General features: G+C 43.4%; 1 protein-coding gene across 5 annotated transcripts in view; it reads right to left on the reverse strand.

Moving 5' to 3' along the window:
* Nucleotides 1–13,763, reverse strand: part of LOC121323213 (chloride channel protein 2-like) — a 134,102-nt gene that overhangs the window by 63,775 nt on the left and 56,564 nt on the right. For all 5 annotated transcript variants that reach the window (XM_041264121.1, XM_041264124.1, XM_041264122.1 and 2 more), the window contains 6 exons: nucleotides 11,125–11,256; nucleotides 6,393–6,521; nucleotides 4,263–4,396; nucleotides 2,932–3,009; nucleotides 1,177–1,255; nucleotides 955–1,080 (listed from right to left, as the gene is read on the reverse strand). In XM_041264121.1, the coding sequence (XP_041120055.1) occupies nucleotides 955–1,080; nucleotides 1,177–1,255; nucleotides 2,932–3,009; nucleotides 4,263–4,396; nucleotides 6,393–6,521; nucleotides 11,125–11,256 (678 nt within the window). The remainder of the gene's footprint in view (nucleotides 1–954; nucleotides 1,081–1,176; nucleotides 1,256–2,931; nucleotides 3,010–4,262; nucleotides 4,397–6,392; nucleotides 6,522–11,124; nucleotides 11,257–13,763) is intronic.

Below are 13,763 nucleotides of genomic sequence, written 5' to 3' on the forward strand. Positions count from 1 at the left end.
CGGTCAAGGCTGGCCAGTGGCAGAAATAGCAACCCAGACACAGGAATGCAAGTTTAGTGTTCCTGCGCACTTTTATTATTTAACAATCAAAACCCAAAACAGACACAGTAACAAAATAACAGTTTGAACTAAACATGGCACACAAAAATCTCTTCAAAATAAACTAAACAGCACCCAAGCATAGCTTTCATGGGACCTTTCTCACCATGTTTCACTCTTTTTCAGCTCCACAACGTCCTACACAACTCACACTAAACATGCATCCTTTGTTCCTTTTATAGGGTGTGACCAGCGGGTCATTGACAATCAATCATTCAATTACCACCTGGCCACACTCCACACTTCAATGAAACAATCAAACCCTTAAACAATGCCTTTAGCATGTGGCAGTGCATAAGCAGCCACACAATACACATGTCTTAGTGTGCGGGTCCTCTGCCCTGTCACACACCCTCCCCCTACTCTGCCACACTGTGTATGTCTGTATTAGCAATAAGCAGTGGAGGCTAATGTTTGATAAATGTACACTTTAATAAATAACTTTGATTGCCTTTACTTACTGTTGTCAAGCAGAATTAATACCATGAGTTAATTCAAAGTTAATTCAAATTCTTCCACATCCTTATTAGAAAGCTTGTATCTGCGACCTGGTCGGATAGGACAGGTCCCTAGACAGCATCAGATGAAAGGCAGATGTACTGCATGTGGTCAGTGTTACTCAGAGAAGCCAGCTAACTACATAGACAGACAGGCAAACAGACACAGACACAAACCTTGATAACCTGCAATCAAGGGTCATGCATTACATTTGTTCCCTACGTCCAGAGCTCCAGATTACATAATAAAGAAATAGATGGTCAGACGATGTATTGGGAAGCGACAGACAGGCACTCTCGCTTGGCTCACACCTCGTTCTGTGCCAGCTAGAAGCAGCATGGCTGAGACAGCCCTTACCTTCGTCTTTGTTCCAAACAGCCAGCACTCGGAAGATGAAGGCACTAAAGGTGGCTGCGAAGAAACCCCGCCAGTAGTTTCTGACAGCGAAGAATGTGGAGGTTACTTCAATGCTGAAGAGGACGCCTGTGAGGAAGACAGGAACAGCGATCACACAGGAGTCCCATTCAGAGAGAACGGGAATGCATTTCTCAATGGGAAGCGGAGCAGGGAGGGACTCACCACCGATGGGTGCAGCGAAGCAGCAGCCGACCCCCACAGCGCAGGCAGCTGCCAGCATCTCGATGTTCTGGGACTCATTCTAAAAAACAGGACTGAGCTCGTCAGCAAACACAGCCTTCCTGTCCGTCTGCCTGCCTAGTAATTCACAGATAATCATGCAAAAGGACTATAGATTTATATTGGGCTAGGCTGGTATTGTATATACAATAGTACACGACTCCTGCTGATAGACGCAACTTATATATAGACTGTATATATATATATATATATATATATATATATATATATATATATATATATATATATATATATATATATATATATATATATATATATATGTTATATATATATAGATATATATTATATATATATATATATCTATATATTCAATAACTAAATCATTGTATAGATGAATGGTATGCACAAACTGTATTTGACTTACAAAGTGACTAGACAGACAGACAGATATCTTTAATTTGACAGGGGGTGGAAAATGCGCAGCTCATGTTATTTTCTTTAGTTTTTCTATATAAATGATATGCATGCGATGGGCATGCAAGCAACCTCAGCTCTTTCTAGATCTCACAGACACTCCTGTGGGGTGTGTGGATCTAGACAGATGGCTCTCCCTCTAGAGCTGGGCAGTACGGGCAGCCTGACTGCAGCTCAGTGAGGTGTTAATCCCAGTGCCTCTGCTGTGTCTCACTTCTCCCCTCCAGTGATATCTGCAGGTCACCCGGACAGTCTCACAGTGCGATATACAACAGAGACCAGGGCTGTGGGCTTCAACAGAGACCAGGGCTGTGGGCTTCAACAGAGACCAAGGTTGGGGGCTTCAATATAGACCAGGGCTGGGGGCTTCAATAGAGACCAGGGCTGGCGGCTTCAACAGAGACCAGGGCTGGGGGCTTCAATATAGACCAGGACTGGGGGCTTCAATAGAGACCAGGACTGGGAGCTTCAATAGAGAGCACAGTACTGCCACTAAACAAACACTAAAGGATAATAAGTACACAAGTAATCTTTGGCGCTGGATTGACTGGAGTAAGTAAGTGTGTGCTGTGCCTACCTTGTTCCCTTCAAAGCTCTCCTCCCGTGACAGCAAGTGATCCAGAAAGAAAAACCTTTTTAACCCTTTAAGTCCTGAATGTGTTTAACCTGTGTTTAATGTGTTTAAGCCTCGGACAACTAATGAAACAGCTTCAGTGTTATTTATTAAAAATAAATAACTAGCTAAAATAAATATCAATTTAGATCTATATATTACCGGTCTGCAGCTGTGAGTAGAGTTACCTTCCCTAGCTCTGTATACAAGTCTGCAGTGTTCAGTATTAAAGCATCCTGGATGTCCTATTGAGTTCTTTTCACTATGGGGAGTGATTCTGTCATAAAGGATGCTGGAGTGAGTGAGAGAGTCTTTTCTTACTGAAGAGGGCGCTCCCCACATTGGCACTGCAATTCCGCACACAGCAGATACTGCAAGGACAGCTCGGACCCAAATTGGAGGGTCTGATTAAAATATTTTTTCCTCTTCAAGGTGGAGGGGATGCAAGTGTGCCTCTGGGCTCCATTGACATGGTCTTTAACGGTCAATCAAGCATTGACAAAGTTAACATTGCAAATGACATATAAAAAGTAACAGCATTGAAAGGCCTCTGTTGTGCACTTTGGAGTGTGACACTGCAATATACTGTACAGGTGTTTCTCCTTCCTATGTTTGCAGCAGTAGAGGGGCTGGCTTCTTGATTCTCTTACCTCATAAATTCCACCAAACAGTGACATGAACTTGCTGAGCAGTGCTGCACACAGGCTGGCAATGTGCACAAACGGACCCTGTGTGAGAAAGAGTACAAATGGGAACGTTACTGAAATTAGCAGCACGGGAACAGTTACAACTTAATAAATATTGTAGTTCAGCTTTTGTGAAACTAGCTTTTCTGCATAACTAAGGGGACCATTAATAATTGTTTTGGAACATATATATATATATATATATATATATATATATATATATATATATATATATATATATATATATATATATATATATATATATTGTTTTCTCCTTTGTTAATAAAAGGTGCACAGCAGAAATCCCATTAGAAGGAGCCCCTCTGAGCCCATGCAGAGACACAATGGCATCCTGATATGGTCCAAAAGTTTAGGAAAATCAGTCAGAGACCCGCAGAACCCTACAGTATTGTAGCAGGGCTGGGTGTGATGCATGAGTCTCAATCCCTCGGTATGGGTCTCTAGTAAGTGTCTCCACACTTGCCCTTTGCTGCTAGGATACCAGTCACCTCCTACTGCCTTTCCTGTGCATGGGGGCATGAGTATCGCCTCACAAGGGATGCACAATGCCACAAGCTCTTTGTTTTGTCATAAAGTCGTTCATGCTGTAGTTTAGACACTGCGTTGCTGTTCTGCAGAGATACTCAACACTGGCCATAGTTTCAGAGTGCCTGCTGTTGATCAGTACACCAAGTAGATACATGCTTTTGCACTCATGCACCAAAGTGGTTTGACAGGAGATGTTTCAACCTTGTTTTAACTTTAAAACAAATAAGATGCGTATAATACTGCATGCACATGATACACAGGGATTTCAATGCAAAAGAGTATTTCCATCAGTTTTGTACCACTTGGGGCTTATCCAGTTTTATTTAGTTTATGTTTCTATTCTAGCAAACCTTGTTCCTTTTTTGCCTTCAATAAGAGTAGACAGAACTCCTGATATGAGTTTAATAGCCTGGTGTAAAGCCCTCCCCTGGTAAAACAGCAATCTTTTCTCCCAGCAGCAGCTTACTCACAAGGCCAGGCTCGGAACGGAAGTGTGTTCCGCTTGGCTGTGCTCTTCTGGATAGAGCCAGGGACAGGGTTGTCTGGATACAGACTCTGCAAGGCTGCGATTGGTCAAAAGTTTATGCAAAAAAAACAAAACAATAAAAAAGTGTTGAGCAGTAGTAAAAGCACTGCCTGCTAGAGATCTGAGTCATGGACACACTGGCTATTGGATGCATCCCAACACTGCACACCCACATGGTTCCCCCAGCAGGGGTTCCCCGAGCTCCTGTCTCTGGTCTCACCTCTTTACCAAGAGGCATACCGCTCCCCAGGGCGCAGGTCAGGCCAATCACCTTGGCCACGAAGGTTTTGAAAGTGAGGTATTCTTTGAGGACCACCCCGCGCAGGATTGTCTTCATCTCAGGAATCCCTGAGCCTGCAGGGACAGAACACTTCAGTACACTTCAGATCTAAACTTCTGGATCTGAACACACCACCAGCAGTAACAGATACTAAACCTCCTGTAGAAAATAACCAGACGTGTCTTCTACTCAGTCACTTACTCTACTGAACTCAACCATACTGGTGGCTTTCGATTGCTGCTACCCAATTCAAACTGTATTTTGTACACTAATGCCAACGTTTACCACATTAAAGCTCATTTTGAAACTAAACCATGGGAAGAAATGTATTCAGATATTATCTTTTTTTCTATCTATTGATATACTTGTATAATGTTAAAAAAATGTTTTGCCTAACACCTAAATAATATTTTTGCACACACCAGAATCTTGGACAAGAAAAATGAGTTGCTATTTATTTGGATCACTATGACTGACTGTTGGTATCCAGCTGTGACCTTCAGAGGAGATGTTAAGATATTATGCATTGTACGATTATGTTAAGCACTCTACTGTATGCCGACAGACATGCAGTAAGATAAACTCTGATCCAAGGCTAAGATAACCTCTCTCTCCTGTCTCCCAGACCCTGAATCACTTGGTCAATCCTTGTAGATTTATCAGCATTGCCGAGGCATGCAATCAGTCTGTAAATGACAGTGATAGTAGCTGTCACCAGCCCAGCGTATTGACAAAGCAATATTCCCAGGAGGGTCTTGTCTATTCCAATCCACTGCATAATTTTATGAGAGTTTTAGTTCTCTGGAAAAAATACAATAAAAATGGAGGAAAGGCCAGGCCTGCAGTGAAGCAAGAAGAGACAGCCTGTACATGGCCAGGTCTGTAAAACAAAAATATAATCTATTCTGAAAAACAGGACCTGTGTTCTAACAGAAGCAGTAAAATACTGTGCAATGTCGAGGGCACTGCTGAAATGTCTCCAGGGAATGAATTGCATACCGAGGTATACTCCAGCATTTGACAGGCTCTGTCCAGTATGATGCATTGCAAATACAGGTTTATAAAATAATTCTGGCAGCTCATTCTACAAATTATGTGCAGCCAAATGCATTAGAAACTAATTAGCATGTCAAACTTTGGAGAGACTTTATTGGAGAGTTTTTTTTTTTTTTTTTTTTAATTCAATAACACAAGAATGCACTGCTTTGATCCAAATAAATACTGAGCTCCCTGCCCCTGCAGCTAAGAACGTGTTCCCAAGGCCTGGTCTGCATCTATAGGGATGTGGCATTGCCGCAGAGCTCTATAGGGACAAGGCATTGCTGCAGAGCTCTATAGGGACAAGGCATTGCCGCAGAGCTCTATAGGGACATGGCATTGCCGCAGAGCTCTATAGGGTCATGGCATTGCCACAGAGCTCTATAGGGACATGGCATTGCCGCAGAGCTCTATAGGGACATGGCATTGCCGCAGAGCTCTATAGGGACAAGGCATTGCCGCAGAGCTCTATAGGGACATGGCATTGCCGCAGAGCTCTATAGGGACATGGCATTGCCGCAGAGCTCTATAGGGACATGGCATTGCCGCAGAGCTCTATAGGGACATGGCATTGCCGCAGAGCTCTATAGGGACATGGCATTGCCGCAGAGCTCTATAGGGACAAGGCATTGCTGCAGAGCTCTATAGGGACATGACATTGCCACAGAGCTCTATAGGGACATGGCATTGCCGCAGAGCTCTATAGGGACATGGCATTGCTGCAGAGCTCTATAGGGACATGGCACTGCCGCAGTGCTCTGTAGGGTCATGGCATTGCTGCAGAGCTCTATAGGGACATGGCATTGCTCTATAGGGACATGGCATTGCTGCAAAGCTCTATAGGGACATGGCATTGCTCTATAGGGACATGGCATTGCTGCAAAGCTCTGTAGGGACATGGCATTGCTCTATAGGGACATGGCATTGCTGCAGAGCTCTATAGGGACATGGCACTGCCGCAGAGGGGGAGCTGTGTGTTGTATTTGACTGACTCTGATGCAGAGAAGCAGCAGCAGCAGTGTGCATATTTACCGACTGCCTGGGGTGCGAGAATCTGCGTGAATCCCGCAGAGAAGGTGATGAGGACCACAGGAAAGGTGACCCAGGCCAAGTATTGCAGGAAGACATTGCTGTCCAGCCCACCGTACATCCATTTCTGTGCTGTAAGAGAAGATAGGAACAGCACAGTGAACTTACTGCAAATGGCATGACTGAGGGATTTTTTTTCATTTAGATGGTAAGGAGACCTCTTATCTAGTTGTGCACTAAATGGAAGTTTGAAACTTTTTTGTTTTACATTTTTGTTATGTACAGTACAGTGAAGACATACAGTAACTACCACATAGGGACTTAAATAAAATGTCTCCTTGTCATGAAGATAAAAACAATTAACAAACAAACAAACAAACAAACAACGCACCAGGTCTGTTTTGCTGAAAGTGTATTATTTTAGTCCGGGTTTACAGCACACAATGATGGCTTCAGTAAACGCACTTTAGGACAAACTTTTAAGTCCAGAGCTAACTGAGATTCTGCAGAGTACAAGATTACTAAATGAAATGTAGAGACACTCAAACAAGAACCCCCCCCCACACACACACACACACACACACACTGGACACTTAGTGCTGTGCACAGATGTGGTTTAACAGCACCTCCAGCACATCACATGTACTCAGAAACACATTCCTGTACAGGGCTGTAAGGATCAAGTGGAAACTGGTCACAAACACACAGTTTTTATACAATCAATCCTGCTTCAGATGCCTCTGCTATGAAAGACCACTCACAAGAGACCCATCTCCCTGGTGCCACATACAGTATGTGTTATTTATTGTATAATAACCGTTTTACATTCAAAGCAAATTATCCGATTCCTCAGGCAATTGCTATTCATGGTTTTGACAGCACTTACCAACACACACACGTACGCATACACACCCACACAGATAAAAAAAAAAAAAAAAAAAAAACAAATGGAGAGATGGGCTGCCTCCTAGGTTTTCCATGTATAACATATTTGTAAATAGTCATGACTGTTTTGATATCTTTATTCAAGCCTTGAACCACCAGTGAACTCCAGCATTGCAACAGCAGTGATTTCATTACAAGATGTCTAGGTCCTCATCTGAATGATGATCTACCAGTTCCTTCAGTCCCTCCTAACTACAGTGCAGGTTTCTCACTTTCATGACAGCTGTTCAGGATGATTGATATTTGCAGCCATTCAACCCCATAGACAGCCTGACTCGTGGGGGTAGTGAAATGATTAGGGTTTCGAGCTGTGTGTGTGAATGCGTGATTTTCCCGTGCATCTCTCAGAGCACGCCTGATCTCAGCCCTCAACTTCTTCCACTTGGAATGAGTGCAGCTCACACACCTCTCGTAAGTATCGAAAGAAAAAAAAAGACAGCCAGAGAGCCGCTCAGTCTGCACAGCATGAGGGAGTCACACACGAGAACGCTCGGACAAACATCAAACACCAAGCAAAATTTAAAAGGCAAATCTGAGGAGCTGCTCCTGATTCTCTTTCCCTCCCACAGTATCTGTGGATTTCCCTCCCCATCACATTGCTCCTCTCTCAGAAAGAAAGTAATCTGTTCTTGGCTGCTGACCAAAGCCAGCATTAGTATGTAGCTCCCTTTGTGATAGGGTGTTCATGAAGTTAGAGAGCTCTAGAGGCATGTTGCATTTATGCACAGGCTGTGCGGGTACCGAGCATCGACACTGAACTGCAGGAGGTGGAGGAAGAAAAAGTGTAACATGTTTTTTAATAACGCGGGTGGTTTAAAATGTAAAATAATTACCTGCTGTGAGTCAGTGGAACAGAGAGAGAGGATTTCGGGCTCCCTGGACTGCCTTCTCTCTCTCCTCCACGTTGAGTAGCTTATCTGTAACCCGAATCAACTCTTTGAAAAGCCTGACGGCCACATGAAAAACAAGAACGTGACGGTAAACACCACCAAAGCTAATGAAGCAGAGGAGAATGTTTTTTAAAAGGACACGCGGGCATCCATTTATAATTAAGAGCGCCCACGCTGTTCAGCCGAGGACAAGGCTACTATGAATGTCCTCCAAGACTGGCTTGGGGGACTCCGAGCCTCGCTAGAATTAATTAAACATGTATTTAATTCCTCCTCTGCACAGCTCTAAGTGAAAACTCTCCTCGCTAATGCAGGAACCACCCACACACAAGCTATGCATATTCAGCCAGGCTTCTTAACTAAGTGAGCCAATCCAAATGCATTCTCTCTCAATTTGCTAAAAAGAATATTAGTGTGGCTGGAAAATTCAGAGGCTTGTGATTATTTATTTAACACTCCTTCCATCTACACAGTATAAACAGTAAATTGTCATTACGACAATATCTACTAAATAGACTAAGGGTCTATTTTTTACTTCACCAAACTCAGAAGTCAGAGTCATTAGTAGATAAACTCATTGACTATCACATTATAGAGTGTTTCAACCAATGATCCTAATTGTGACAAATTAAAGAAATTGGGTGAGAGCCAGCACATTCAATAAAACACCAGTACAGGGAACCCGCAGAACCAGAAAACATGGACAGCCATTCCATGCACAAGCAGGTTAAGTAAATCTAACAGGGTTCAATTGCTGCTACTTGAAATGTCACTGCAGTTATTACTTGAAAGCACAAAAAAGGTGGCCTGACACAAATACTGAATCCAGAGGTAGCGTAAAAGAAAGACATTTCTGCTGATCAACATTTCTTATAGCACAGGACCATGTGATGCGAAACACAACTCAATTCCAATAGCATTAATAAAAAGTGGTAACTGGCCGACAAAGTCTCGGACAACAGAGCCAGCCCTCTTAATGCATTCCAAAGAGTGCATTACCTGTGCATGAACACAGAGAGGATGGATCTTGGGCCAGTGAAATTTGCAGCAGGGCACAACGCTAGACAAAGCTCACAGCAATCAGAGTGGACTGTGTGGTTTAATAAGCAAGTCACAGTGATGAGGTCTGTGCTGTTCTCCTATTACTGGAAAAGAAAACTCTACTGGCTTCATCTGCTTCATGATAGAGTCTAGAGGCAGGTGAAGGAAATAAACATAGCACAGCAACAAAGCCCTGCAAGCAAGATATCAGCTAGCCAGACCAATGGATAAATACAATCCAAACCTCAATATGATAGGAGTGCATGCAATATCAAGGCATGTCAACAGTACCAATTCAAGTTCCTGTTTGTACAAATAACAGCAACTTTCTGACTGCCCCTCATGACTCTGTGGAGTGTGTTTGAAAAAGAAAATAAAAAAGAAGAAATAAAGATTAAAATGAGATGTAATTCCGTGAGCTGTCCTCTCTGAGAATCTGCAAGTAGAATGTAGCACTCTCTTCTCTGTGTATTAATAATGTATAGAACCCCCCCCCCCCCCTCATCCCAGGCTCCATTTGTAAGAGATTACACAAAATTAGAAGGCTTGGACTGATACAGGCCCAATTACTTACAAAATCTGCAGTTATGAAGTACGAGCAGGTCAGTTTGCAAGGAAATAGTCTACATGCTGTATAAAACCAGCAGGCATGCTTATTATCACATCTACAACTTATCAGAATCGCCACATTGTCTCACCCTGTACCAGCAGAAATTAAGGGGCTTGGAATGGCTGGTTTCTGCATTTAGATGAAATGAAACAATGTTCGAAGAAACCATTTGTTCCCCCTTCTCACAAAACAGCAGGTGCTTAGTGATCGTTATCACATGAATTCAATATAAACACTTTGCTCAAGCAGAGTACTATTACCAGTGGCGGTTCATTCATTTGATTTTGTGAGCAAAGCATTTTATTTTGAGCTTTAAGCAAGGAAGGTGGTGCTACTCTTTCAAAGAAATCTGGCTCAAGTAAATACAACTTCTATCTTAACACCAGCAGAAACCACTGAGAATAACGCCTCTGCCATCAAACTCTCAAACATTCACACTGTACTGTGCATGCACTCTGGAGTGTCACAGTGAGTTACACAGTTTATAAAACAGCGTTCTCCTCCTTGCAGGACGTCCTGTATGCTGCACAGCTTGCTCATCCTTGCAGGACGTCCTGTATGCTGCACAGCTTGCTCATCCTTGCAGGACGTCCTGTACGCTGCACAGAGTGCTCATCCTTGCAGGACATCCTGTATGCTGCACAGAGTGCTCCTCCTTGCAGGACGTCCTGTACGCTGCACAGCTTGTTTATCCTTGCAGGACGTCCTGTATGCTGCACAGAGTGCTCATCCTTGCAGGACGTCCTGTATGCTGCACAGAGTGCTCATCCTTGCAGGACGTCCTGTATGCTGCACAGAGTGCTCCTCCTTGCAGGACGTCCTGTACGCTGCACAGCTTGTTTATCCTTGCAGGACGTCCTGTATGCTGCACAGCTTGCTCATCCTTGCACATTCTGTATGCTGCACTCGAGCTCTGAAGTTTATTGATAAGGGCATGTTTCCAACGCTTCCAAGACCAGCGTATCACTAATGCACACAAAGAGCTCTACAGGGAATTCACCCGCATTACAAAGGAAAACAAAAGCAGTCTACAAAAGGACAATGTTATCAGAGATGCTCACTGTTTAATGGGGAATGTGCAAAAACACACATATCATTAATTCCATTTGCAACATTTGTTCACATTCTCTCCTAATGGGAGTAATTGTAAATGTGGTTTGCATTGACTGGCCTTTCAAATGAACAAACTATACAGGAACTCTAACTCTTCCTCTAACCCAGTGCAATCAGCAGCCCTTCCCTGGCTCACCCTGCAAACAGACAGCGATGGCGTAGTCCATGGCCCAGCTCACCAGCGCCATCAGAAGCCCGAGCAGAATCAGGAAGATCCAGTCCTCCCCCACCCTGGAGATCAGGAACTTCTGGCATCTCACGGTGCAGACTGCAGAGACAACATGAGTGTTAGCACTGTGAACAGAGCCGACAACAACACTGAGACACTGTATAGCATAGCCACATACACACACAAGTACTGATATTGACCTGTGCACCAGTCAAGCACAGCAAGAGACAACATTACTCTGGGGTACAGCCTGAACGGGGAATAGTACTGCTGGATCTATAGAGTCCATACAACGTATGCATTTCAACCAGAGTTGAGTTATTCATCAGAAAAGCTCAATGACCATGTAGTGTTAGGCATGCAGAATGAATCAATCCAACAGCAGCAAGTTTATTGATTGAATTGTGCTCAGGAGGAGTGAGAGAACACATCTGGACAGTGGGGGATGTCTCAAGTTGAGGCCTGACTGGAGCAGCAGTGCTTTAACATAGAGCTCCAGCAGACAAAGAGTTCATTTTCACAAGCAGGTCAGGTAACCCGCACTTAAAACAAGGTAAACTTGTTTATTCTCATCCAGCTAGAATATTTCAGATGAATAAAACAAAAAGCAGCATTGCAAGCAGTTAGCACACCCTGCTAAAAGAAATGTTCATATTACTTCATTACTGTATCCTAGATTTAAACACTGAAAATAATGAGGCAATTCGACAAGCAATTCCTAATAATTGAAAGAAAAGAAAATTGCAACAGTGATTTTAAATGTAAGGTATCAAATGGCTTAGTACTTTTAGCATTTTACAGATGGTTTAGTACTGTGGCTAGAAGTAACGCTACACAAGAAAGTCACTGCAGTGTTGAGGAGATTAAGAATACCAGTGTTCTGTAATTCTCAGTGGAGAATGATTCATCAGTTGGGGTGCAGTGATGTTTTGCATGAAAGGTAATTAAAGGCAATTACTTTGGTAGCAATGAACCTGTTGAATATCGACCCCAATATATCAAAACAATGCTGATTGTGTTTAAAATGCAACCTTGATGGCATGTTCTCTAAAGCATTCAGAGATTAACAGTGCAGTGCTGCACCTGGACATGTGCTCGGCGTCAAGCCTGCGCATTGCATCATATTATACAGCCAAGAGGAAACTAAACCCTCAGATCCATCCAACTGAAGCATCATTTATACCATGTTTGAGCTTTAATTAATAAGGTGCAAATGAACATTTAAAGCATGAATCTGGCAGGGAGGGTTTTCTTCATCAGGGGATCCCAGATCATTTTATTTCGCAGTGGTGGAAAGGCTTTGAAGCATCATTAATCTTGTTGACAAGCATATGGAGAGGCTCACAAGCGTTCCTGACAGGCAATCCCTCTATCGGTTCACTCAGGCTCTACCTGTGGTCATGAATAATGAATGCACTGGTGGAGCTGCAGATCTCGGTATGCATGCATTACAAAGCTAAGCAACACATGCTGAGAATGCCTTTGGCAGGGTAATGTCTGAAAATCAGCTTATTACCTTGCTGGATTCCTTTTGAGGATTCTACAGCACTAGGGGGATCCCCTTGATTGCATCAACCACTTATTTCAGGGGTAATACCACACTGTATTTGTTTATTGAAACTCATCTGGATCCAGTACTTGTCAGATTCAGTATGCTATGCGGGTTTGTTTTCTGTAACTCTTGTCAACAGGACGCCTCTTAGAACCAAACTCAGAAGGTTAAGAATGGTAAATATTTGTTACAAAGTAATGAATGAATAACAAGCAGCAAACTGTGCAGAAGGGTGAAGATAACAGAGAGGAAACACAAATTGCTTCTCCTGGAGAATTCAAAGCCAGCTGGGGGGAAAAGGCTCCAGTAATGGCATCCTGTCAGGCTGCAGGGTGTGGACTGTTAGGACAGGGATAATCACACACTCTTTATACAGTCAGCATCTGTGCTGCCATCATTCCACTGGAACACCACGCCAATGTCTGGTCAAAAGAGTTCTTATTTATTAAGCAAACACATGACACAACAGCGTCTCGGTTCAGAACTCGGACTTTGTATTTATGTGTTTATCTTTAAGTTATGAGGTTTTAGATAACACATTAACAGAAAAGACAAATACTGTAAATGTGGCTGTGGATTAATGTGGCTTACATTACTGCAGAGCTTAAAGTGCGACAAGCCCTCCTGGATTCAGTATAACCTGCTGAATCGCAGGACTGTGCAGGTCTATCCTTGCTATCTATATTCTGATCCAGTATAACCTGCTGATTCATAGGACTGTGCAGGTGCATCCTCGCTGTCTAGATTCTGCGGTAGACTCCCCCGTGTTTGGAAAGTCAAGCCCTTGCTGCTACCTGCTGCCAGTGCAACAGGGCAGCCATAAGATAACACGGCCTGCTCAGCATGAGAAACATCAAGCAACAATCAAACTTGCGCAGTGACACTGCCCACAGCTCCCGTGCAAAACAAGAGTGGGTCCCAGCCAACCACAGGGGCTCTGTCCAAGGTGGACCAACAGGAAAACTGTCCGCTAAACAGCATCCTTTACAGGCGGGAAGTAGCTGCTGATTCATCAGCTGAGCCACCCTGAACAACTGAAAGAGATGAATGAAGA

Source organism: Polyodon spathula, chromosome 11 (genome assembly GCF_017654505.1).
Source record: "Polyodon spathula isolate WHYD16114869_AA chromosome 11, ASM1765450v1, whole genome shotgun sequence".
Taxonomy (NCBI): Eukaryota; Metazoa; Chordata; class Actinopteri; order Acipenseriformes; family Polyodontidae; genus Polyodon; species Polyodon spathula.